This window comes from Mixophyes fleayi, chromosome 6, assembly GCF_038048845.1.
Source record: "Mixophyes fleayi isolate aMixFle1 chromosome 6, aMixFle1.hap1, whole genome shotgun sequence".
NCBI classification, from domain to species: domain Eukaryota; kingdom Metazoa; phylum Chordata; class Amphibia; order Anura; family Limnodynastidae; genus Mixophyes; species Mixophyes fleayi.
Genome location: NC_134407.1, coordinates 7411974 through 7438187, shown reverse-complemented (window position 1 = coordinate 7438187; position 26214 = coordinate 7411974). Strand labels below are relative to the sequence as shown.

General features: G+C 43.2%; 1 protein-coding gene across 3 annotated transcripts; it reads right to left on the bottom strand.

Annotated features, from left to right (window-relative positions):
* Positions 1 to 1707: 1707 nt before the first annotated feature.
* XPNPEP1 (X-prolyl aminopeptidase 1) lies at positions 1708 to 26214 on the bottom strand. Of its 3 annotated transcripts, none has more exons than XM_075215723.1 (19): positions 26191 to 26214; positions 24090 to 24215; positions 23307 to 23370; positions 21344 to 21448; positions 20067 to 20159; positions 19005 to 19244; positions 18505 to 18586; positions 17061 to 17271; positions 13766 to 13855; positions 12363 to 12413; positions 11175 to 11233; positions 10916 to 10993; positions 10722 to 10793; positions 9079 to 9139; positions 8910 to 8979; positions 7835 to 8008; positions 6974 to 7050; positions 4224 to 4322; positions 1708 to 3511 (listed from the first exon to the last, which is right to left on the bottom strand). In XM_075215723.1, the coding sequence occupies exons 2-19, from the start codon at positions 24204 to 24206 to the stop codon at positions 3383 to 3385; spliced, it is 1872 nt and encodes a 623-aa protein (XP_075071824.1). In that variant the 5' UTR covers positions 24207 to 24215; positions 26191 to 26214; the 3' UTR covers positions 1708 to 3382. The 3 variants fall into 3 exon arrangements, with proteins under 3 accessions (XP_075071824.1, XP_075071823.1, XP_075071822.1); XM_075215722.1 differs by lacking the exon at positions 26191 to 26214 and adding an exon at positions 24820 to 24887; XM_075215721.1 differs by lacking the exon at positions 26191 to 26214 and adding an exon at positions 24774 to 24797.

Below are 26214 nucleotides of genomic sequence, written 5' to 3'. Positions count from 1 at the left end.
TGTTTCAGCTGTGTCCCCTTCCGCTTACAATGTAAGCTCTCTAATGAGCAGGGTTCTCCGTACCCTTTGTTTTCATGTCTCCATTCATTTTGTCTACCTTGTATGTCCCTGTTTTATGTATGTCCTTGTCTTCCCTACTGTACGGTGCTGTGGACCACTGTGGTGCCTTACAAATCTACGATAATAATAATAATAATAATAATAATAATAATGATAATGAGAAGGACTCGGCCCACATTATGGAGGGAATCAACGCTTGTCCACTTACTGGTGGTATTAAGTTACTGGTGGAAGTTAATTCCAAAAAGAAAAGGTGCAGCTGTTGGACACTATATTGCCAAGTGGCGCTGAAACTAATTTAGAAAAAAACCCACATATTAGTGTGTCATTGTTCTGGTACCAGTAGAGTCAGTGTGTCATTGTCCTGGGTCCACAATACAATGTATTGCATACACATGTGGACCCCACCCACTGCTTACGCACCTTTGTCTTATCCAACTGTTTTACTTTAAGATGTAAGCATGGTACAGGCCCCCGATAACCATCTGTGTTCTGTCGCCCCTGCAGGCAGTACAGGAGAGCGCAGGAGTACGAGAAAATGGTAAAATACAACAATTCGAGTCCCGTGCACATTACAGGCGCCAGGCGTGTGCTCAGTATTCACAAATCCTTAGTGCTGATGAGGAAGCGAGAGAGCTCCAGACACAACACTCAGGTTTATTTCATCTATAACAACCCAGCTCTGGCTGTAGAGGAGCGCGAGGTCCCAGAGGAAATCAAAGAGCAACCCAGTGACCAACAGCTGTCCGACAATCACAGGATCCCCAATGACAGCAAATCCACCGGAATCATCCTAAACCCCTGTGTGTTCTTCATCTGAAACTGCACGTGTGTATCATCAACACTAGGGGGAGCTCCAGACATTACAGGAAGTGAACCATTGTCTCTTCAGCTTTTGTGGGACCGCAAGGGGATCATACGTATACCCTGCATTTAGGAACAATCTATTAATATGCTCTTATATAAACTGAAACAACGTTCAGTGGGTTATAATATAGTAAAACAATATACATTACAAAGTGTATGTAGATAAATAACCTTAGTACACATTGCAGCCGCCATCAGATATATTCTAATACTGCAGTTTTATGTTGACTCATTTGAACTGAAATCAATACATACTTTTACAGACATAACCAAGGGATGGTGGCGATTATTCTGAACACAGGTAACAATACTGTAAGGTGCAAAAATCAGGATTATAACCGTGACTGTGTCACTCTATACAACATGAGCACCCTAGAATTCCCTGAGTTGTAAAAGTTCAAATGTATCTTCATTTAATTTACATCTTTAATACATGAAAGTGAAAGGGCGGCAGACGTTCCCTTGAAAAAGCACTTCGCTCAGAATGTCTGGTCACATACAAGTTTGGCAAGAGGGAGGGGAGAGGCTTCATTCACATTTTTATTCATATCCCCCAAATGCTAATACAACAATTTGCATGTCAGTATTATAGAGTTCTCTGCCGGTAATTTTAGTGGAGAAAAATCATTTTAAATCTCTGCAAACAAAAACTTTTTTTGTTTCAAAGTTTCATCAAATATCAAAGTTAACAGAGATCTGGTGATATTGTGTTGTATTGAACAGGGAGGGGGGGGGCTCAGATAATCTTTCCTAACTCACATAATAATTCACCTCACAATAGAAAGTTTAGAAACCATTTTAATTCACCATTTTTCAACCAGAATTCAGCAGAAAATGTAATAATTTGCAAAATCGTCTTATCAGTCGCAAATCTTCTTATAGCATATAGTCAATACGTGCAACATGAGATGTTTAAAAAGCAACATTTTTAATTTGATCAATACAGGTTAGTGAAGAATATTACGATCCATCCCAGGCCTGTATTTGTAATATACGTGTTGTTCAGAAGCCTGGACTACGAGCTCACAGAACTAAGGGAGACGTATAGTTGTATGTTAATAAGTTTTGTGGCTAAGGGGGTGAATCTTTCTTGAATGTGTCCAGTTTTCCCCACCAAAGCAAGGAATGTGGACAAACCCTCTCTCCTCTCTTTACGGTCATTTCCGTTCCCTCAAAAGTCCACGACCAAAGCCAACCAACACGATAAGTCGATATAGAAGACTTTCCATCACCAGGATCCATACACTTACAATAAATGACAGCTACTAACATCTATTACCAATATATGTAAACATTTCCATACCTTAGTATAATTTGGAACGCTTGGAATTATATTTACTATCTTTTTGACAGTGGTTACTGTTTTGGGTTACCTTCTATTTCAGATAGAGAAAAACTCACTGTGTCATTTAATAAACATTAAAGACAGAGGCTGCATGGTGGCTCAGTGGTTAGCACTTCTGCCTCACAGCACTGGGGTCATGAGTTTGATTCCCGACCATGGCCTTATCTGTGAGGAGTTTGTATGTTCTCCCCGTGTTTTTGTGAGTTTCCTCCAGGTGCTCCGGTTTCCTCCCACACTCCAAAAACTTACTAGTAGGTTAATTGGCTGCTATTAAATTGACCTTAATCTCTGTGTCTGTTTGTGTTATGTTTATAGACTATAAGCTCCAATGGGGCAGGGACTGATGTGAGTGAGTTCTCTGTACAGCGCTGCAGAATTAGTGGCGCTATATAAATAGCTTATGATGATGACAGGAGACCCGAGATCCTGATTTTATATGCAGCCGACAGAACAGAGAATTCTATCTGAAACAGACCTGAGCTATAACGGTCACTGACTTTGCATGAACAGAATCAAGAGATATTAATGAAAAGAAACACTAAATTAATTCATTATTCTTTAATTGTCTATGCTGTGATTTTACTGTGTATAAATGCCGGTTCCTTGTATTGCACAACTGATAGGTTCAAGCGGTCAACCTCCCTCTGCCGTATGAAGCTGGTAAAACAGTATTAATATTATTGTCGTTGATTTGTCATATGCCGCAGTGCTCCGCAGCGCCGCACCGGGGGAGAATCAATAATAAATATTAATCTGTATTAAAGACGTGGCCTACGGTCTGGTTTACATTAAGGGTTACATACAGATAGGGGCAAATCCAGCTAAAGGTTGAAAATTTGCACCTGGACAAACCATGCTGCGATGAAAGAGGGGCAAATATTTACTTTTTGGGATGCAGGTAAAATACTGTCTGCTAGTGTATGTAATACACAGATACTCAGCAACTTTATGTTTTACCCTGCATAGAGCTGAGCTAGGACACGCACCCTCAACTCTAAATCTGTCCACACATTTTAAATTTGCACCATCTAGCTGGATTTAATCCTAACTCTGAAGCTCCAGGGGCTTTGGCAATGGTAGGGGTTAAAAAAAACAAGTGTATCAAAAGGGTTAAAGAGATTTGCAAATGGGCTGCGTTTCTTTAATCAGCCACTGGAGGGCGTCGTGGCGTCCCTGTTTCTTCAGCTCAGCCCCGGTGATATCTCTGCACGTTCTGTGATATTCATTCACCCAGTCTACCTGCAAAACCAAGGGGGGGAGGAGTTAAATAAATAAGTTGACGTGAATATGAACAAGTCTGTCCAATTGGGGTAGATGCAGCTCTAAGGGCCGACTGCAGCCTCGGACCCCCCAGATTCAAGTGTATGACAATTATTAAATAGAGAGCATTTTTCTAGAAAAAAAGTTAATGGTTAGAAAAACAAGTATATTACCAGGGGCATGACCGGGCCAAAGGGAAAAATTTGGGTGTGCACATGGCGATTACCTCTAAAGAAAACCACTCTGCCTATATACAGTGGAGGCAGTCATTGAGCCGGCCAGGGTAAATCCAGCCCTCCTTCCATATCTCCTTGCTGGAGCACAGGTGTAATCTTTACTGACTGATACATTGTAACAGATGAACAGGTGGTGTAATTATTTTACTTGTGACCTGGAAATCCTGCACTGTTAGGGGGTCCCTGAGGACTGGGTTTGGGAAACCCTGGTGTAGAGTGAATCTATACTCAGCTTATCAAACCACTAGGAACTAACTACATAACTTAGGCGCGCAGGACAAAATTGCTAACCAGGGAACTGTCCAAAAAGTAGAATACGCAATGTATGAAGGAGTGGGTTGTATTTTGCGTGGGTACGTACAGAGGTCATAAGGGGTTGTCTGTCTTCTTAGGGCGATACATAATCTAACATGACAATATAATATTTCTACAAACCCCGTACTTGAGGCTCTTACCTCTTTCTGAGTCATTAACTCAACGTTCATCATTTTGGCTTGAATAGGAACCAGCGTGATAGGCTCGAAAGTCAGACTTCCCCGATCACGAAAGTTGTACTGAAAAAAAACAACAGACATCTCAGATCTCTCCCGGAGCGGTACGGCCCCCGGGGACGGCTGCTTAATGTTACAGTAAAAGGTAGAACACAAATTGTTTTAAAAGACTTCTACCCAGAGGAGCAACGTAATGCGCTTTATACTGTCGTTTCTGAGCTAACAGTTCCAGCAGTCTCATTAGTATCTCGTTAAGACTCCAGAATTCATCTCATCTACAAGTAATATATATGGGTCTCCCGGGACTCAGCTAATGGTAACAGAGTAACCAGAACAGATTAAGTCGATTAACTTCAGAGCGACTATTTGGGATGTATTTTGCCTTATTCACAACTAGGCCGCTGCAAGTTCTCCCCAAGACATAAATAAAAACAGACTAAGAACAGAATAAAAATGTCTTAAATTCACAAAGCACAAATGTGAGGAAACATTTTAAGCTGTAAGATGTGGATGATCCTAAAATAATCTTAATGATGAATTTATCATTTTGTCTTCACGAGGCCTCTATATAACAGTTAGAGAGATTAAACCCTAAGGGTTATCTGTATATAAGGAAGAGACTACATCAGTTCCTGCTCCCTCGCTACTTAATATGATTCCACAGGGAAACATTTAATCACCGTCGGGGCAGAAACCTCCACTGTCCCCGATATCTGCTGCTAACGTCGTCACTTTCATTTAACCCGTGTTAAAATCACTCTCCAGGTTTGTTACTATGAGGATAAGGAGATCTCATCTAATACAACAGGGAGGTGCTAATCCTAGGTTCCCAGCTGTTGAGGACTCGTCATACTCCACTCATTAGATTTCTAGAGGCTGCCAGACCGAATTAACAGCATAAGAACTGCTCATTTCCCCAACCTACAAGAGCCTGAGACAACAAGCAGTCTTACTAGTTGTGGAGGGAGCAAAAGAGAGAACAGAGAGCGAGAGAACAGAGAGCAAGCGGGCGAGCGAGCGGGCGAGCGAGAGAACAGAGAGCGAGCGGGCGAGCGAGAGAGCAGAGAGCGAGCGGGCGAGCGAGAGAGCAGAGAGCACAGAGTGCGAGAGCAGAGAGCGAGCGCAGAGAGCGAGAGCAGAGAGCGAGAGAGAGAACAGAGAGCGAGAGAGAGAACAGAGAGCGAGAGAGAGAACAGAGAGCGAGAGAGAGAACAGAGAGCGAGAGAGAGAACAGAGAGCGAGAGAGAGAACAGAGAGCGAGAGCGAGAACAGAGAGAGAGCGAGAACAGAGAGAGAGCGAGAACAGAGAGAGAGAGCGAGAACAGAGAGAGAGAGCGAGAACAGAGAGAGAGCGAGAACAGAGAGAGAGCGAGAACAGAGAGAGAGCGAGAACAGAGAGAGAGCGAGAACAGAGAGAGAGCGAGAACAGAGAGAGAGCGAGAACAGAGAGAGAGCGAGAACAGAGAGAGAGCGAGAACAGAGAGCGAGCGGGCGAGCGAGAGAACAGAGAGCGAGCGGGCGAGCGAGAGAACAGAGAGCGAGCGGGCGAGCGAGAGAACAGAGAGCGAGCGGGCGAGCGAGAGAACAGAGAGCGAGCGGGCGAGCGAGAGAGCAGAGAGCACAGAGTGCGAGAGCGAGCGCAGAGAGCGAGCGCAGAGAGCGAGAGCAGAGAGCGAGAGCAGAGAGCGAGAGCAGAGAGCGAGAGCAGAGAGCGAGAGCAGAGAGCGAGAGAGAGAACAGAGAGCGAGAGAGAGAACAGAGAGCGAGAGAGAGAGCAGAGAGCGAGAGAGAGAGCAGAGAGCGAGAGAGAGAACAGAGAGCGAGAGAGAGAACAGAGAGCGAGAGAGAGAACAGAGAGCGAGAGAGAGAACAGAGAGCGAGAGAGAGAACAGAGAGCGAGAGAGAGAACAGAGAGCGAGAGAGAGAACAGAGAGCGAGAGAGAGAACAGAGAGCGAGAGAGAGAAGAGAGAGCGAGAGAGAGAACAGAGAGCGAGAGAGAGAACAGAGAGCGAGAGAGAGAACAGAGAGCGAGAGAGAGAACAGAGAGCGAGAGAGAGAACAGAGAGCGAGAGAGAGAACAGAGAGCGAGAGAGAGAACAGAGAGCGAGAACAGAGAGAGAGCGAGAACAGAGAGAGAGCGAGAACAGAGAGAGAGCGAGAACAGAGAGAGAGCGAGAACAGAGAGAGAGCGAGAACAGAGAGAGAGCGAGAACAGAGAGAGAGCGAGAACAGAGAGAGAGCGAGAACAGAGAGAGAGCGAGAGCGAGAACAGAGAGAACAGAGAGAAAAAAGAAACAGATAAAAAGAAAAGAGAAAAGAGAGAAAATACAAAGAGTGAGAGAGAAGGATATCTTGTGTAACAGCACTTAGATAGACTTAATAAAGCTCTATTGAAAAGTGAGGTCTACCAGCCCTTTGTAATAAAGTCCTGTAATAAAAACATTACTATATATTTAATAACATTGTGGTCCAGCATCATAACTCCCACGGCATCAGGAGTGCCGCCCACTAAACATGAACCAAACAGCAGCCTATATGGACCTGTATCCGACGGCCGCAGCTCAATGGTACAACACAAAGTTAAAGGAGGAGTTTGCCCATCATGTACTATCTGTTTATAACTAGTACAACGCACCAGACCTCTCAGTACTTCCCGGCTGTCAGCTGCACTGAATCCACATTCTACAATAACCCAAAACAAATATTATCCCACCTTGGTTTTAGCCGGGATCACAAGAGCCAAATTCTCAATCCTGATCCCAAATGAACCATCTTCATAATAACCAGGCTCTGAAAATGATACAAAACATGTTAAATATTTCAACGTCAGGTTAATCGATATATTAAAATATTAAACGTTTGGAACTTGCTAATAACACGAAGGGCCCAAGACTCCTAGTTTACTAAACATTTAATTGTTATTTAATTTTCATGTTTATACGTCTCGAGTTGGGAGATGGCAAAGTCTAAGGGGACAACTGAGAGACAGCTCTAAATAGGGCGACTGGATCATCTAGATGTGTCTTTATGTCACAAATGTTTTCTCTGGAGTAACAAGTGCTTAGGTAGAGTTTTACTAAGCTTCAAAAATCCTTGTTAAGATGTCATCAAAGCAGCCAAGAATCAGGAAAAATCGCCCTAATCTAGAAACGAAGTTAGAATACTGAGCTGTAAGTTCAGGTTGTTTGTTAATGAGGACAGAGGGAGACACTGGTGGAACAAGACCTGTACACAGAACAATAAACAACAACAAAGAGCACGATACAGGAACAGGGAAGGAGAGAACACAGGGTCACCTGTAACCCCTCAGGTGCTGTGGATTACTCTCCGTCTTTTGTAAGTCTAGGGGGTAAGGGGGTAATTCCCGATTTCTGCAAGTCGCCGGAAATCCGCGAGTTTGCAGTCAAAACTTAAAGCAACAATGGCTTTAAAGGCATCAGCGCTTTAAATTTTGAATGCAAAATCACGGATTTCCGGCAACTTGCAGAAATCGTGACTTAATACATTTACCCCCTAGGAGTAAACTTTTATAGAAAATTTTGTTCAATATTTGACTGTACATGAACCGTCTTACCATCAGAAAGGATCATCCCAGCTTCCAGAGGCTCGTCTGCAAAGGTTTTGTAGCTAATGCCACAGGGACCTTCATGGACATTCAGGAAGGAGCCCACCCCATGTCCTGTTCCATGCAGATAATCCAGACCGGATTCCCATAATGCAGAGCGAGCGAAGGAGTCCAAAAGGTGTCCTGTAACAGTCAAACTAAAATAAGATATCTCATCGCTCAAGAGAGAACGTGTACAGCGATAGTGGCACTAACATAACATAACGTATCCCCATCACCCAAGAGGGATCGTGTACAGCCATAGTGGCGCTAATTGAGGGTCTCACTATTCAGCTACAGATGAACGACGACTGAAACCTTTTAGATACTACAGACAGACAGGACAAATAGAAGTGCAAGCGCCAAAGAAATAATTAGGCTCATTAAAAGTAAAGCAACGGGTCACGTATCACCAAGCGGAACATATTATAAACAGATAAATTAATTTTAGAATAATTGGCAATAAAACTATGGTTCTGATGACTGAATTTACGCCTACGTTTTAATTAAACCCAGAGATACATTGTATACCCACGTTCCTAATTAGGAAATAATAATTAATAGAACTGCAGTTTAAAAATTATCTAAAAACCGCACCATGTTTAATCACTCAAATGCCAAAACAAATGAAATTCGAAGTTAAGAGTAATGAAACTCAGAAAACAAACAGCATTTCCTGCCGGCCACACACGGAGATCTCCACCAGAAATGGCAAATCCATTAGGAGGTTCAGGATAGACATCATCTGCATATAGCGAGTCGAAAGCGAAGAGGAAAGTATTAAACTCCACCCACTGCGCTTCCGTAGAGCAACGCAATGGACGAATTTGCTCCGTCAGCATTGAGAGGAGAGGTCCAGGGTTCAAACCTTTTACAAAAAATTTCCTTTGATAAGTAACCAGCGTAATTAACAATCCAAACCGCTGTATTTTATAAAATATGTCGCCACAATTTTAACATAGGCATAAAAAAAATAAAAAAAAATTGTTGGAAAAACAGAAAACTATAAAACACATTTTGTAGGAATTGATATAGGGGACAGTACCTTTTGTCCCGTTGGGGAAAACGGCAGAGCAGACGGCTATATGTCCTTTTAACACGTATGTGAAACACTCCTAAAGGAAAAACATTTGTGTTACACAGGAGAGCACACACGGATCTGGCTGCGGTTATATGTACACAGGACAATGCCGGGATGGAGAAGAACGACTAACCTTCTCGTAGTCAGTAGGTGTTCCAAAGTGCACCGTCCTAGTGACATCCGTCGTCCCGTCCCTTTACATAGAAATAAACAGGAATAAGATAAATATAACGTATTCCACAAGCCCGAATTACATTACAAAAGGTGTGAATCACCTCACTGCAACAAAGGCCAGTAACAATGTAAAATAAAATAGTTTGTGGGGGAGGGGCTTTGATAACTCTGGGCAAGACCTGCCCAAGTGGGAGGGATCTCCTGAATGGGGGGACCCGCCAACCACAGAACACACCAAGCACAAGTAAAACTCAACCTTTAGGTCACATAAATCCACCCCAAACTAACTTTTTTATTTTGCATAAAGTTTCAGCCTTTAAGCACTTATTAATATTTTTGACAATGACTGTCCAGAGAGGTTTCTGTAAGAGGGGGGCACAGTTAGTGCCGGAGAGGAATCTAATCTCTTATGCTATGTCCTGCCCGGAACGCTCTCTCCATTGGACCGTCTCCCTGATAGTTACTATCCAAAACACTGACTCTAATTAAAAACACAAAGAGCCTGATTCATTCAGTTTTCTCCTGGACAAAACCATGTTACAATACAAGGGGTGCAAATTAGTTTAGTATTTTGCACATAAGAAATACTGGCTGCTTTTCATGTATGACGCAAATACTTGATAGCTTTATTTTTACACTGACACTAAAAGTTGACGTAGGATAGCGATGGCCAACCCGCAGCTCTCCAGCCGCATAAGGCTCTTAGGGGGTTATTCAATTGACGGCGGGATCGCTGAAAATCCCGCGCTCTAAAAATATTACCGTTAATACGGTAATCCTGCGCGTAAATACCGTTAATACGGTAATTTACTAGCTGGATTTCAGCTCGCTCCCTGAAATCCAGTGAGATATTACCGTATTAACGGTAATATTTTTAGAGCGCAGGATTTTTGGCGATCCCGCCGTCAATTGAATACCCCCCTTTGAAACTGGAAACGAGGCTCCTGGCCGGCTGGAGCTCACAGCGCTCCGGGAGCCGACAGCCACAAAGAAGTGAATTTCTGAACTTCTGACAGATCGACTGTCCGAGAGCAGCCGAGTCATGTGACCTCCTCTGCATAACGCAGGGAGGTCACGTTACTGCAGCAGACCAATCAGGGAAGGAGGAGGAGAGCTGTAGTCTGTTCTCACCACCTCTTCTGTGTGACAGATAAGTAAGGCGCATGTGAGAGGGTGAAAGGCAGGTAAGGACATCGGAGGGGCGTGTGGATAGATCTACAACAATTCCCTCCACAGTGACTGCTGGTTAGACGCAGCGTGAGCTACGTTGGAGAGACTGAGCGTAACCCCTTGAACCCTCCTCCGCTGGACACAGCGATGACGTAAGATCTGTGCAGTGCAGACCTTTGCTATAGATATTTTTTGCCTCATGGTCTCCGACTGGTCGGCCACCCATAAACTAGGACATGGCCTATCCCAAATATAAATCTGTCCCCACATTTTAAATTTACTTCCAATACAACATGGTTTTGTCAAGGTGCAAAATTACTAATTTTTTTTGCTTTACTTTCCTTAATGACTCAGACTCATTGAGTGTAGGACCCAGTAACTAGACTGTGAGCCCTTATCCAGAATACTCCTTCATCTAAGAGTCCTACTTACTTGTACTGAGCTCCAGAGTCCAAGAGGAAAATCTCATTTACACTCAGTTTCCTGTTTGTCTCTGGAACTGGCCTTTAGGAAACAATACAAAAAGAACAGCAATTTTAAGACATTTGTTACAAATATCTTAATTCCTAAGAAAAAAAAACATTTTGGCAACAATAATCTTGCGCGATAAATGCCCAGAGCCTTACTTGTAGTGAATGATCGCTCCGTTAGGTCCCGTACTTGAAATTGTAGCAAAACTGAGCTCAACAAAATCTTCCTGTTGGCTGAACACACAAAGTAACACGTTTACACTTTACAAGGAATCAAGGATACATTGCTTTCATGATCATATGTTTTGAACAACCAAAATACGATACAAATAGCTACAATCAAAATCCTTTACACAGGATGCAGAAAGCACAACAATTAGGAAGAAACCGTATTGTAATATTGTTACGATGTTACCTGCGGAACTCCTCTGCTTTATCGGACGCGGATATTTCTGTAACTGTATCACTGAGGATCTGCAGGAGAAAGAAATTAAAATTATATTTATTGTGGCTTTGTGTGTTATACACAAGATAATACACGCCGCGTTGCACACAACGATCTGCTGGGAGTCCTCGCTGCTGTCCTCTAATTCTTGGGTTCTTGTTTTTATGCTGTGCGAGTTATGTCGGCTCTTTCTTTATATATCTCGTGTCTGCTTTCTATACTACAGATTGAGCAAAAGTCCAAAAGGATTCTGGGATACAGGGTGGGGGGGGAGGGCACAGCAAAAAAACAAACATAAAACGCTATAACGGTTGTGTGCATTTGTACGTCTCACGCTGTTTATCTGCTCTGCAGTTTATTACAAAGATTTGCATAGATAGAACAGTCTGAATGCAATGTACAGTAATTACACCAGACTGGTTTGAAGTGTTTAGTGTAGACAAGTAAAATGCTTAGGAAAATAACATGTTTATCCACAAGTTACATTGTAAACTTAGAAACAATAACAATTAAGGGGAAGTCAGAATTGCTCTCTCTAAATCAGCAAATCCTTTTTAAAAGTGTCTCCAAGGAAACGGGATTCAAATGAAAGCGCTTTAATATCACATGATCCCACCTACGGACAGGCTCTCGCGGGGTCAATCTCGGTATGTTAATGGCTGTAATGACAAAACCATCTAAATGTGATGTCTGCTTATTTTTACATTTCCAACTGATAAGATGATTTGTAAGAATGTTTATTAGTTTCTGACGATTTATGGGTGAAAACAAGATATAACACAACCAGCGAATCTGCAGTAATAAGAGGAGAACTGAGAGCTGCAACATTGTTGTAACAAAGTAAATAAGAGGGGGGGGGGATATGAGAGCCCAGACTGCTCCCTTATCAAATTCACCTGATATATGTCAACTGAATTCTCCAGCTCACAAGTAGGTGGGTTAGAAGTAACGTTAATATATGCCTAATATAGGATGTTTAGTGGGGTATGGAGTGAGTGTGGAGTTCCTATATGTAAACAATGAAAGAGATTTAATCTTAATATCTAGCGACTAAATATAAGCAAGTCTCATTTGGAAATGACATTTCCCAGAAGTCACTTCTGAATAGGTTCCTCGTTCCCACCGCCCGTGCTGGCACGCGTTCATCGCTGGTCTTACCTCTTTTTCCAGCCAGTTGAAGAACTCGCAGAGAGCCACGGCATCCTTCACCTGCGAGACACGGAGATTACAGCCTGAATTATCTACAGCTCAAACTAGACAGCATCAAAGGGGGAATTCACTACGCAAACATTGGATTCTTGTGCTTTCAGTCAAAATCTGCTTTTTTATGACATTTGGGGGGGACACAGCTACAGTGTTTGAATGAACAAATTTGACTCCGTTACGTAGCCCCTGTCCTCTACACGATATGGTAAGAGGATAAAGTAACGTTACCTGCAGTAATGGAAGGAGCAGAAGAGCTTGCAATCAATAGGTCTATAAATATATATGGTAAGTGGGAGACAAAGTCTCTTTTTAGCCGTAATACAAATACATATTCTGCATAAACTTTAGTGAATTCTAGTTCCCTCAACACATCCCTCTGTGTATTTACTGTGATAACCCGACGTCTGCTGCTGTGACACGTTCCAGATCTGTGCTTAAGTGACTGGAGGCCGTGGTGGTAAATGTGTATCATACAGACCAATGTTTCTCCAGCTGAGGCCCAGGAAACAATGACAGATATAAAGGAAGGGGAAACATGGTAAATAAATGGTAATAAACATTCATGGTGACAACTCCCAGAGAACGCTCAATTATTGGCAGAGCCAGAACTAGCACCAGGGGAGCTTATCCACAATCGCCAGATTGGGTCATACTTTAATGATGACCTATACACGGGATAGCTTATTTTGTTAAAATTACTGTATTAAATTATTTGATCCAAATAACCAAGAAAGGGAATCTGTCATTTTTAAAATAATAGCTCGTCTGACGCATGAACTATGGGCCCTTTATAGTTATAATCTTTAACAAAAAAGGAAAAGGAAGTTAGGTGTAGATCTATAGAACCTTCTAAACAGGAAAAGTGGGGATGTTGCCCATAGCAACCAATCAGATTCTAGTTATCATTTATCCAGTGCATTCTACAAAGTGATAGCTAGAATCTGATTGGTTGCTATTGGGCAACACTTTCACTTTTCAGACGGTTTGATACATCTACCCCTTGCCATAGAAGCTTGCAGTCATTTTATAATCGCTGAACTATTAAGTGATTAAAAAAAAATACTTTTTAACTTCGCATCTATTTCTCTCTCTCCACTCTACTCAGTATCGCTGTCCACTAAAACCTCTAATTAGGATCCTTACAGAAAAAAAACCAAATTATTTGTAGCTTTACAGAGGAATATGATGTTTCAGCAGATTAGAAAAAATTAAATATATATATATATATTTTTTTCACCTCCAACCCTCAGTCACCATCACTAGATTGATACATATTGGGGGTTACTGTTCCTTTAAGGGAAAAAACAAACACCCGCATGACACAATAAACAGCATTAGATGGCAGCAATACTTACATGTGCTCTCTTCATGCCTTCAATCTCTGCAGCATTCTTCACCGCCTTCGCCAAACATATCGGGGTGTACTGCGACAGGTACCTCTGAGTCTGGGGGGCAGACGTTAAAAACACCAAAAAATTTAACGTTTTCGCTGCAACTACAAGTTTAGGAATACTAAGATGAAACCGGTCAATGACAGTTCTAAAAGTTATTCTCTGACGGAAACAAGTAAATATCCTTATCTGGCCTCATCGTACAACACTAATAAACCAGATGAAGAGATGGAAGTGTGAGAAACATCACTTGTTCTATTCAGAGTGTTATCTGCTCAATTATTATTATCTTTTATTTATAAGACCCCACAAAGGGTCCGCAGCGCCGTACATGACATATACAGAAAGCAGTGATACATAACACACAACATGATACATAAAGAATAAAATACAAAGACCAGACATACTGAATGAATAAATACACAGGTAACACAGTAATGTAGATCATAGTATATGAGGGACAGTGAGTGATGGTAGTAATCAGCGGGAAGTAGGACTGAGCTGAAGGTAACAGGGCTGGGGAAGCAGCCTAGAGGTACAGGGGGTGATGGCATATTAGAAGGAGAACACAAGGACAGATGGCCCTGATCCTGAGAGCTTACATCCTAAAGAAAAGGGGGAGACACAAATAGGGTGGTACCGACTGGGGGAGTGGGGTATGATCCTTACCACAAATGATGAAAGATTATTACATGAATACATCATTATTTTTGTAAAAAAAAGCTCCTCCTTACTTACCTTTCAGTCTTTTTCGCTCCAAACGTGTCTCCTTATTCTAGAAATTATCTTACAGTAAAGAATACGGCCATCCTGATCTATTGATATCTTTACGTTTCTATCACTCCCTTCTGTCCTTTAAGCAGTACAATATTTAGCATGTAGTCTCTTCTGATAATTCTTGTTATATAGCGCATGCACCATTTTAGAAGCCCGTCACTGAATAGTTTGTCATTTTGTTGTCTTATTGATATGGCCTCCAGAATCGTACACAGTATTCCAGGTGCAGGAACTGCGATTGGTCACGTCCCTCCATGCTCCTTTAACCACTTAAAAGGATCTATAAGTCATACTTCCATGACAATGGTGGGAGATTGGAAAGGAGATGTCTGCAGGAAGCAGTGTATTTGACAGGAGACGGCAAATGTTCTGATTAGGCATGTTGTGCGGAAGTGGTGCGCAAGACGGGACAATGCAGGGGTGGTGCGCGGGAGTCTGTGTGGAGGTGGTGCGCGAGACGGGAACGTGCGGGGGTGGTGCGTGAGACGGGACAGCGCGGGGGTGGTGCGCGGGAGTCTGTGTGGAGGTGGTGCGCGACATGGGACCGTGCGGGGGTGGAGTGCGCGGGAAGGGTTGAAGCTTTGGCGCAGTGTTACTTTTGTTCTTTGTCAACACCAATTTGTCTCCACTTATGTCTTATCTTTATCTCTCCTCTCTATTCCTTCAGTGCCCCCCACCCCCCTGTTATCTTACCATCTTACTATACCACTTTCTCCCCCTTTATGCCCCTACTCGGTCTTGTCCAGCTTCATTCACTTTCCCGCTCTACCGTCTTTGGATGGTTCCCCTTCCCCAGCCGGGGAGCCATCTTCGATCCCCCTCCAGATCAGCAGCTGGCACTTGCTAGTATCCGGCATGGCATGCCCAGTGCCAGCCGCTGGTATGGATTGTTGGCTCCTCTGCCCCTTTTACTTACCCGGCGCAGGATTAGTTTATAGAACGTATTATTTAAATTTTAATAATAGATGTACAATAACTGAGGCCATCTGCTGATATAAATAGCATTTTCAAAGTGGAACTTAAGTAACCCACACATGTGAAGCAGCTGGTCATACATGTGACATGGGTGTTCTACAGACTGACATACAACAGTTTTGTAATTACAGCCTTTGCTGACGGCTTCCAGAATAATCTGCCTGGAGTTGGTTGATAGTGTAATGTACGTACGGATAGAAGGTTTAATAATGATGGAGATTGTTCTGCTGTGTGGACAATTTGTTAATGTACATTTGTGTGTGTGCCGGTGTGGATACGTCATGTGTGCAAGTCTACATTTACAACTGCAGTAACAGTGCAAATAAATGGTACATGGGGTGTGTATAGATAGATGGATAATAGTAATATCTGGGGGGCACAGATAGACTTCATTAAGCCTTTTAAAGAACATTCTGAAAGAACACACAAGCACTTTCTTAAGCGCTTGCTTCTTAGGGTTTAATAGCCCTTTGTTCTGGTTGAGTTGAATTAACCACGCGGTGAACACAGCGCTGAGTACACCCCACAGCTGCAGGAACGCTCCTGTGTGTACAAGTCCTTCAACAACCTGTACTTTAACCACGGCTGCTGAACTTCACCATCTGGAGCATAACGTTCGGAGAGCTTCTGATTCCCACTCTCTGATCTAGAACGTGGATCATGGATGGGATTATTTATACAAGAGATGGCAACACATTTCTGCACTATACATGGAGTAAGTCCAGGGTGAATCACCTCTGGGCCTCCTCCTTCTGCTTCTTCAGCTCCATGATATTCCGCTCCTGATCCACCTTCTCAGCTTCAATGTTTTTTGCTTTTCCAGCTGCTGTTTACTGTGCATTTCTCATAGTTCGTTTAGCTGGTTATTACAATAACCTGCTTACAAGGGAGGTGCTTCTCTATCCTGCATCATATTAAGGCAGTTATTGATTACAGTCTATACTGCAGATTTATAGATTCACACACAATGCCTTTGCCAACAAAGACACAGTAAACATAGTTCACTGCTGTGCTTTGTTATTTCAGCTTTTTTTTAACTGTATAAGCTCCCTTTAATCCACTATCTAACAGCTAAGGAATACTACTTTAAAGTACTGAACCAAGCAAACACAGATCACCCCAACTGGCAGCACCCACATTATGCAGAGACGCCACATTTCCATAACTCAGAGGCAGCCACAGAGCAGTTTAACGGATTCGTTTTCCGGTTAATATCACGTTCTGCCAAAGTTCTTCTGAAAACCAATCCCTGAAGACTGACCATTATAGCTCATTTATAACTTCTCTGCCAGTTGAGGAAGGGACTTTATGAACAAAATTAGAACACACTGTTCTGAACACTCCGTTACACTTTAGTTTCAAACAGAAATACAGTGGAAAGACTGAAGAATGGATTCAGTCCTCGTGCACAATGGAACAAGACTTTTCGTAGTTATTTTTTTTGTTTTGTTTGCTTGAGGTGTAATTATGTAATTAAGTGACAGGTAAACGCGTATAGAGCATATACCTTAGGGATAGCCTCTGTGAGCACGTAGCTGGCCTTGTCGCTGATCCACACTTTCTCCTTGGGGGACAATCCCGCAACGATGCTCTGCAGACCGCTCAGTGCAGACTCGTAGGGCTCCAGCTGAACGCGGAACGCAGCCGACGGAGGGGAGTCCAGCAGGAGGTGCTGCCTGACGGCCGGATCCGCCACTCGGTCCCCATTGATAAACAGCCTGAAACACGGAGGCAGAAAGATCAGCAATGTCTTGAGATTCATTTTTTGCCGACTTCTGAATATGAGTAACTAAAGCTCAAGTTTCAAAATCGAAATCGTAACAATGCGATTTCTATGGAGCTGCCAAGAAAAAGGTGATGTTTGATTTAAAGGATAACTCCAACAAAACTAAAAAAGGGAGCACTCCGCTGGGTCCCTCGTTACTCTTCCCACTCAGGTTGTTAGCGGGTGTCGATGCCTCTCCGCTGTCCCATTTAGGGGTATCAGAGGTACACGGGGAGGGGTATCGACACCTGCTCTCCGTGGTACACACAGTGTGGTGTGGGGCAGTGACTGTAGACCCATCGGGGGCCCTCACCAATCAGAGCATGGACTTTAAGATAAAAGAACAAAAATAAGTTCATTTGGATTAACCTTTAATATCTGATGTGTGTTACAATATAACCTAATCTATTACAATCAGTGATTGCTACATAGTTTTTGTAGATTTAATATACAATATGGAATTAATCCGTTTTCAATGCAACTTTGTGTCCATAGAATACCTGGAGATAAGAGAGGGAGGCGCTATAAATGGGGGAGCACTGTAATATTACTTTTTTATTAATGTGCTGTTACTCACATAACGCAGTCTGTCCCCTATGTACTCAGTTCATCCCACCTCTAACACTAGTCTTTGTGCCCCATGTGTCATATAAAATAACAATAATCATCAGCACTTTTTACAAGAATTTGTTATTCTTAGTCTAGTCCTGTTCCGAGGGATAAAGGGAACATTCACTTTAATGTTGCTGTAACCTGAGAAGTGTAATTTGTCTGTACAGAGGAATCCAGATATTAGTCAGTGTTATGTTATTCCTCTGTACAGGCTGTAAATAAACCTAAGTACCTATATACATGTACCTCATAGGCGGACCAGGCCATGACCACAACGACATACCTTATGCCTATAAGACTATGGCGTGTATATGTTACTTTTATTTTTTTTCCACTATACTTCCCTCTCCCTAAATTAGCTTTACAGCTCGTCAGGAGCTTTTCATATTACACCATCATAAAATTAACGGAGCTGTAGGACAGCAGACTGACGATACAGAAGCCGCAGCGCGGTGAGTAGTGTCTGATGGGAGAATGGAACATTGGAAATAACAATGTAACAATTTAGTGCACATTCCGCGCTTCCCAAAACAATTCAGTCATGTGACCAACGATCCCAGAGCAACTGACTCACTTTATAGTATCCGTTCCTACAATGGCGTAAGCAAAGAAGACCGGGTTATACTCCACATCGGAGCCTCGGAGATTGAACAGCCCTAAGGAGAGACCGGAAAAGATCAGGATCATTTCTTATAGACAGGGATAAGTCACTGTATTATAGCTGTAATAATGCAATTCTGTCACAATGTGAATAATACAATTCCCAGCATAGAGAACAGGGTAACGTCACTCAGCGCAGTGTAATGTAAACTACCTGTTTAATGTAAAAGGCCCCGATTGGCTGTGACTGATCACATGACCGCACTGCCTGAGGCTGGTCACGTGACCGCACTGCCTGCGGCTGGTCACATGACCGTACCGCCTGCGGCTGGTCACATGACCGTACCGCCTGCGGCTGGTCACATGACCGTACCGCCTGCGGCTGTCAGCAAAGAAGATGGCTACATGTAGATGGTATAAGGGACCTTCGGTCAGATCCCTATTCAGTGCGATAAGTCATCTCGTGTCACTTACACGCAACCTCATCCAACGCAGTCAGGACGATCCACGCGGCATTCCTTTCCGCCATCTTAGCCCGGAGCGCTACAACCTTCTCCTGCCACGACAGACCTGTGTAGTTCAGGCCCAGGGTTATGAGCGGCTGACACGGTCTTTGCGGGCGGTTGGTCCAGATAGCGTCTATCAGGTTGTCTTGCACAGCGACCAGCAGATGACCAGCATTTTTTAGGGCGAGAGACAAACTCTTCCACTGGTCTGCAGGAGAGAAACACACAGCGGTAAGAAGAGATTATTGCTCTTTACCCCTCTTGTCTACACTACAGTTAATTAGTGAGTTAGGAGCAAAGAGGAAGAGCGAACACCCAAATAACTAACCATTATGGCTTCTTCAAAGATTTACACCCTGTACGGAAACCCCTTAAACCATTATCCACTTTTCTTAAACGATAATATGTGAAAATTAACAATCAGTATATCAGACCTTGATAGGTCTGCGTCTTTTCTCAACCTCACTAACTATGTATAGAGTTAGTGGCCCCTTAGTGGAGGGCCAAATGGAGAAGAGGATGTTCACATTTCCTAACTAAGTAACACTAAACCCAAAATAATATTATAATATATTAAATATTTATATTATATAAAATATAACATGAATTTGTTGTAGATGACAAGACTATTTCACCCTTTTAAGTACTTAGAATCATTCAAAAATTGCTTGACGCACAATGTCATATTTCTGTGAATGGTCTTAACACATCTCAAGTCACAGTCTCTAATTAATAATTAAACTGTCTCTTTGATAAAAAAAAAAAAATACTGTTTATTTGTTTGTTACATTCTAGATCGATTTAAATAATCAGCAACTCATTTCCATTATCTTAGCACTGAATTAAATCTGCTCATAGGACAGTATACCCAGGTCAGGTCACTCCCAGGCTTGTGTAGAACAGATTGAAGTCAATATATACATTACAGGATGAGTCACTTATCTTCTGTGTTTTACTGAAGTACTCATAAATATTTCTACATCTACCAACTACAGGTCAGGAAACAAAGTAACAAGATTGATGGATATACCGGTTTGTATGATGAATGGATCAACTCCAACACGGGATCCCTCAGGAAGAACGCTGACCAGCCAGTCCTCCTGCGTGGGGGTGTCCTTCAACCCTGCAGCACAGAATACATATTAATATTGGGGTGAGATACCCTTTCATTAATAGCATGCTTCCCCCAGTTATAGACATCGCCTCCATAATGTAATATGGAAGCCAACGAGAAGGTTTAAGCTGTGGGTCTAGGGTAAAATTCACATTAGTGGGACCCCATAAACACACGGGCCTGAGTCATTAAGGAAAGAAAGGCAAAAAAAAAAAAAGGAGTACATTTGATCCTGGACAAACCATGTTACAATGCAAGGGGTGAAAATTAGTTTATTATTTTCCATACAAATTAAATGCTGGCTGTTTTATCATGTAGCACACAAATACTTGATATCTTTATGTTTGCACTGACATTTAAAGTTCATCTAGTACATGCCCTACCCCACCTGTAAATCTGTCCTCACATTTTATATGTAGCTCCCCCTCCAATGCAACATGGTTTTGCCCAGGTGCAAAGTTACTCCTGTGTTTTGCTTTGCTCTCCTTAATAACTCAGGTCCAAGCAGTAATAAGTAACGTTGTGTCACGAGAAAAGTATGCACGATATTTGCTCAAGAGAACAATATATTTATTTTCTTTAAGTTTCCACTGGTACAAATTATATATAGATGTGGGCAGCACGGTGGCTCAGTGGTTAGCACTTCTGCCTCACAGCGCTGGGGTCATGAGTTCCATTTCTGACCATGGCCTTATATGTGTGGAGATTGTATGTTCTCCCCGTGTTTGCGTGGGTTTCCTCCGGGTGCTCCGGTTTCCTCCCACACTCCAAAAACATACTAGTAGGTTAATTGGCTGCTATCAAAATTAACCCTGGTCTCTGTCTCTGTCTGTCTGTGTGTGTGTATGTATGTTAGGGAATTTAGACTGTAAGCTCCAATGGGGCAGGGACTGATGTGAATGAGTTCTCTGTACAGCGCTGCAGACTCAGTGGTGCTATATAAATAAATGGTGATGATGTTTTAGGGTCTAATGTCCAAATTTTAGCCCATGGGAGGGCAGGGGTGATAATAGGCTCAGCAACCTACTAGGAACCTTTCAAGGGGGGAAAAAATGCATATTGCATATATGACCCAGCCCAAGGCAGCCCACTATGGGATTGGCTCAGTGCCCCTGACAGATGCCCTTTGTACCCGCCATCCCATCTGCAAAATCATTTAGATACCGCATATAAATCAGAGGGATCCTTCTCACCCATCTTCATGAGCGTCCAGTTGCTGTCCATCTGCTGGGCAGCCTGCAGGAAGTACCGTCCATCTGTCCACAACGCAGCGCTCTGCTCAGTAACGATGGCCGTGCCTGTTACACCCAACAGAAATATCTTATTCAGACATCAACTGGTCCAACAGACTGGTCACAAGTTACGTCTCCACTTTATACAGTAAGACTAGGCTTCGACAACATGGAGCAGAGTGCAGGTCTGTGTTGTAACCAATCACATTATTGCTGGCATTCTTCTAGCACCGTTTAGATCAAGAAAGCCGATTGGTTGCTGTGGATTACATGTGCAGCACAGTGGCTAAGTGGTTAGCACTTCTGCCTCACAGTCATGAGTTCAATTCTCGACCATGGTCTTATATGTGTGGAGTTTGTATGCTCTAACTGTGTTTGCGTGGGTTTCCTTCAGGTGCTCCGGTTTCTCCCACACTCCAAAAACATACTGGTAGGTTAATTGGCTGCTATCAATATTGACCCTAGTCTCTCTCTCTCTCTCTCTCTCTCGGTGTGTGTGTATGTTAGGGAGTTTAGACTGTAATGGGGCAGGGACTGATGTGAATGAGTTCTCTGTACAGCGCTGCAGAATTAGTGGCGCTATATAAATAGCCGATGATGATTACAGCACACTATTAAGTAAACCTCAAACTTAAATATACAATGTTTATTTGCTTTTTATACAACATTTTCATTTTATTTAGCTACATCTAATCAACATACAATTGGCTTAGATTAATGACACCACCGACTGTACGATAAAAAAACAAAAACACACACAGTGCATTTATGATAAGACCTGCAGTTTGGATACAAAGGTAATCTTGTCTAATGGCCGCCTGCCAGGGTATAGAAAACCAAGCCAAACGGGAACTTGATGTACTAGATGTCAGGCCGCCCGTCATCAGGAACTGGTCCTGGGGCGGACTCCATGGGTGTAGTCTTTCACAGTTAGATACACTCTCCTAGAGAGTATCTAACAAAAGAAATACTTTAGGCAGGAAATTCTATTTGCAAATGTAGCCACTTTGGTCTATTAAACCTAATTTAGGGTAAAAAGGTCATCAGAGGTGGACATTCCATTTAAAACACCAACTATTATTTCAGTGAGGCTGCCTGCAGTGCTTCACATATAAAAACCCCCATCATGCACTGATGAGACCAAATAAAGGTGAAACAGTTGGTACGAGTAAAGCTGTTATAATATCCTTAAAATCCACAGTAGAAGATAGATAACATTGTCCTCTATGTGACCAACACCGGGTGATTTATTATAATAACATAACAGAAACACTACATTAAATATTACCAAATTTATAACAACAAAAATATTTATGGATATATTATCTCTGCATTGTGTAACTTCACAGACTCTGTGTCTAAATATAATGATTTCAAGAGGTCAGTGTGGACACTGAGGCTTATTGACCTGGTCAAAAAAGGAGTAATGTGCTTTAACCCCAAACAACCAATCAGATATCAACTTCTAACTGCTAAATGCTGGAATCTGATTGGTCCTGGGATCTTCTTCAATAAATCTGTCTCCACCCACTTCATTGTAATGTACACCTACCACAAGGAGAGCGAGCCCACCCTCCCCCATCCAATCACAGGTACCGCAATCCTGCGTTGACAGTCTCTCGCTTAGGAGGTTACTCGGAATTTGTTTTTATTACAGATAAGACTAAGTGGGTTTCTAATACACAAACCACGGGCCCCTCAAGTTCAACAAAAGATATTAAGTGAGGTTTTTTTATTTTATACACACACATTAAAAAAATACTTTGTGGGGGTTTTATGTATATTACAAAATCTGCATTGAATGTATGTACTAAATAATGTATATCTGGCTGAGCAGAACTAATTAAGGAGGAGACAGGTATAGTGTATACAACATATAATAAATCGTATTTACACGTGGATAAGGCCCCTTTCTAATACCCACCTGCAGAGCCGTCGAACCCAGATATAAATTCCCGCCTGCAGTCACAGGGAGCGATATATTCACTCTGAAAATGGACAGTTACAAACGTTTAGATTTGGATGTACAAGGTGGTTTATACAAGTCCCGAAACATTTACATAGTAACAACTCAGATATTAGGGTATGCTGTACCTCATCATATCTATACACAGAATATATCTGAAGAGAGCATGCAGCGTATACTAATCTGTGTGTGCATTAATCACAAATATTAAAGGGGAACTCCACCTACAGTCATGTTTATATACCTGGTAGATGTGTTTATTTTTGTTGCTCTTGGATACAACAGATAAGTTCAGGTCTGTCTAAAGCTGGATATACAACGGCCGGTCCGAGCCAAACAGCTAGACCTGAGAGGGCACCATTACAAAAATGATCCGACGTGGTCATTTTCCAATTGAAAATGTTGTCCGTCCCAATTGTTTGGGATCGATGGCCTTTTGAGGCCCATAAACATTGCGACATATGGTCAATTATGCCTACTATAGCCTAGTTGGGCATCAAAGTGGCACCAGGGAAGGGCACTTAAAGGTCAATTAAAATAATTTTTTAAACAGCCTTTTACTGTATATGTTAATGTCCTGAACATGAAACATACTTCGGGTGTGTAAGGGTATTTTGGGGCTGAACCGATATTCATGCAGCTTATGAATCCTTAGTAACTAGTGACTACTGAGGCATGAGGCACTTTGTGTAGTCGGCCGGTCCACCTTACAGATATGGTGCTAGTATGTGGTAGGAATACCTGGTGTGCGTCCCCGGAAGGCACAATGTACGCTTGGATTGGCTCGGTGACACTCCTGGAAGAGCGAAGGGTCTGTCTCAGCTGCTGCAGGAGCTCTGTGGTTATCTTTGGTGCCATCCTCAATGCCTACAGAGAGTAAAAGGTACCTGAGTGCAGGCAACGTGCAACCTTCTCAATGCGCTCTATAAAGCCAACATAATATAGAACCCCCAATCCTATCTATATCCCTTCCAAACCTCACATCACCCCTCCCCATTATAACCACAGGAACCAGAGTGCGCTACCGTAGTACAAGCCACATTGGCACCTGATATTAGGGATCAGACCTGTGACTGCTGTGGCTGTCACTATGGGACGCTTCCGTTGTGGTACCGGCAGTAGGATTATCAGTTTAGTGGCTCCAATATGGAATCAAAGCCAGACCCCTCCTTAAGGACCAATTGTCAAAAGACCCCCCCATTAGTCACTGAAGTCTGATACCCCCTCATTAGAGCTCATTACTGTAATAACCACACACTCACACAATACCCCCATCATGAGGGTGTCCCAGGAAGACCCCCACCTGAGCATATTACCATCAGACCCCCTCTCTGCCCACCACGTGACCCAGTGAGACCCCCACCTGAGCATATTACCATCAGACCCCCTCTCTGCCCACCACGTGACCCAGTAAGTCCCCCTCACCATAATACCCCCTCACTGCCGACAACACCTCCCAGTAAATCCCCACCTGACTTCCCGTCCTCTGCAGATCTCTATCAATGGAGCCGCTCAGAGCTCAGCCGGGGCCGCAAGTGCTGCCGGTCGTTGTAGTCCGGCCACTCGCTCCTCCCCGCTCTCCGCCGCCAGCCACACAGCAGACACCCTGGGAATGAACTACACTTCCCGGCAGCCATCGCGGCCGCTGTCCGCTGCCACCTCTGATGCCAGGGCTGAGTGTATTGGCAGCTGTGTTATATAATAGTGAGGGCAGCATGGAGCATGGGCTACTACACATAGGCTACGTTTGGGGTACATATAGTCTACACATAGGTTACACTGGCTACATATAGGCTACAGGGGCAAACGCAGGATTTGTAGAGGGGGGTTTCCACACCACACCACGCCACCAGTGGGCGTGACCAGCATGCATGGGGGCGTGGCTATAATTTTAGACAGTGCTCTCCAACTCTTCCTATCCCCATAATATACATGAGCAATGCTGCGTGCACTACTGTTAGGTGCGCACAGCTCTCCCTTTTCAAGCAAAGCCGTGTGAATCGGGGGCAGGGTCCAGCCACCTCAATTATACAGTGCCCCAGGCTTGGAGGGGTGTTTCCAGGCACTAGGAAACCCCCCCTCGGTTTGCCTATGGGCTACACATGGGGTACACTGGGCTACTTATGGGGTACACTGGGCTACATATAGGTTACATATGGGGTACAGTGGACATAGTGTACACTGGGTTGCCCACCGGGCCGGTCCCATAATGGGCTACCTTAGACTGGGTCACTGGGCTACCTGCATTTTTTTCCATTAAAATGTTCCAAATAGGAGCTGAGCAGAATCTAGCCTGCCCCAGGCTAAAATCTGCCAGCCGGCCCCTGGCCACCTCTGATTTGAACTGATTGCAATGCAGCCGTTCGACTTCTGGCATCGAGACTTGAACGTTGGACACAGCGTTTATGTATCTTGCAGCACTGGCTAGGTAAGTATGAACAAATTTAAACAAATTACCATTATGGGTGGAGGAATAAGCAACTTTAAAAAATTAAAAGATAGGAGATTTAAAATAAAAACGTGGTCGTGGGGGTGAACACACAAATGTGACATCGGCACGCATTAGTCGTTTATCGTGTGATCGGCATGACATTGGCATCAGTGTGTACCCAGCTTTACAGCGTTGCTCTTTTCAAACACTGCGCTGAGCAGAAGACAGCGGATCTGCTGCCCCAATAGATCTGATCAAGAATTTGAAATAAGTTTGGTGTTAGTATATTCAAATCACTGTTCTCTCTTCCACCCATCACTTGTTTCCGGCTTTATGCAATCATGAATCATTTTCCTGCCAAGAGACGTTACAATTCCGCACAAATTAGCCCAGGTACAGCGTGTTTCTTACCTCTCCTGTGATTTCTGGGTGAGT

Coding starts and splice junctions, on each gene's coding strand:
- XPNPEP1 (XM_075215721.1), bottom strand. Junction 18,587..19,004: donor TGCGTTGGATGAGGTTGCGT/GTAAGTGACACG, acceptor GTCTCTCCTTAG/GGCTGTTCAATCTCCGAGGC. Junction 10,794..10,915: donor GGAGCGATCATTCACTACAA/GTAAGGCTCTGG, acceptor TGTTTCCTAAAG/GCCAGTTCCAGAGACAAACA.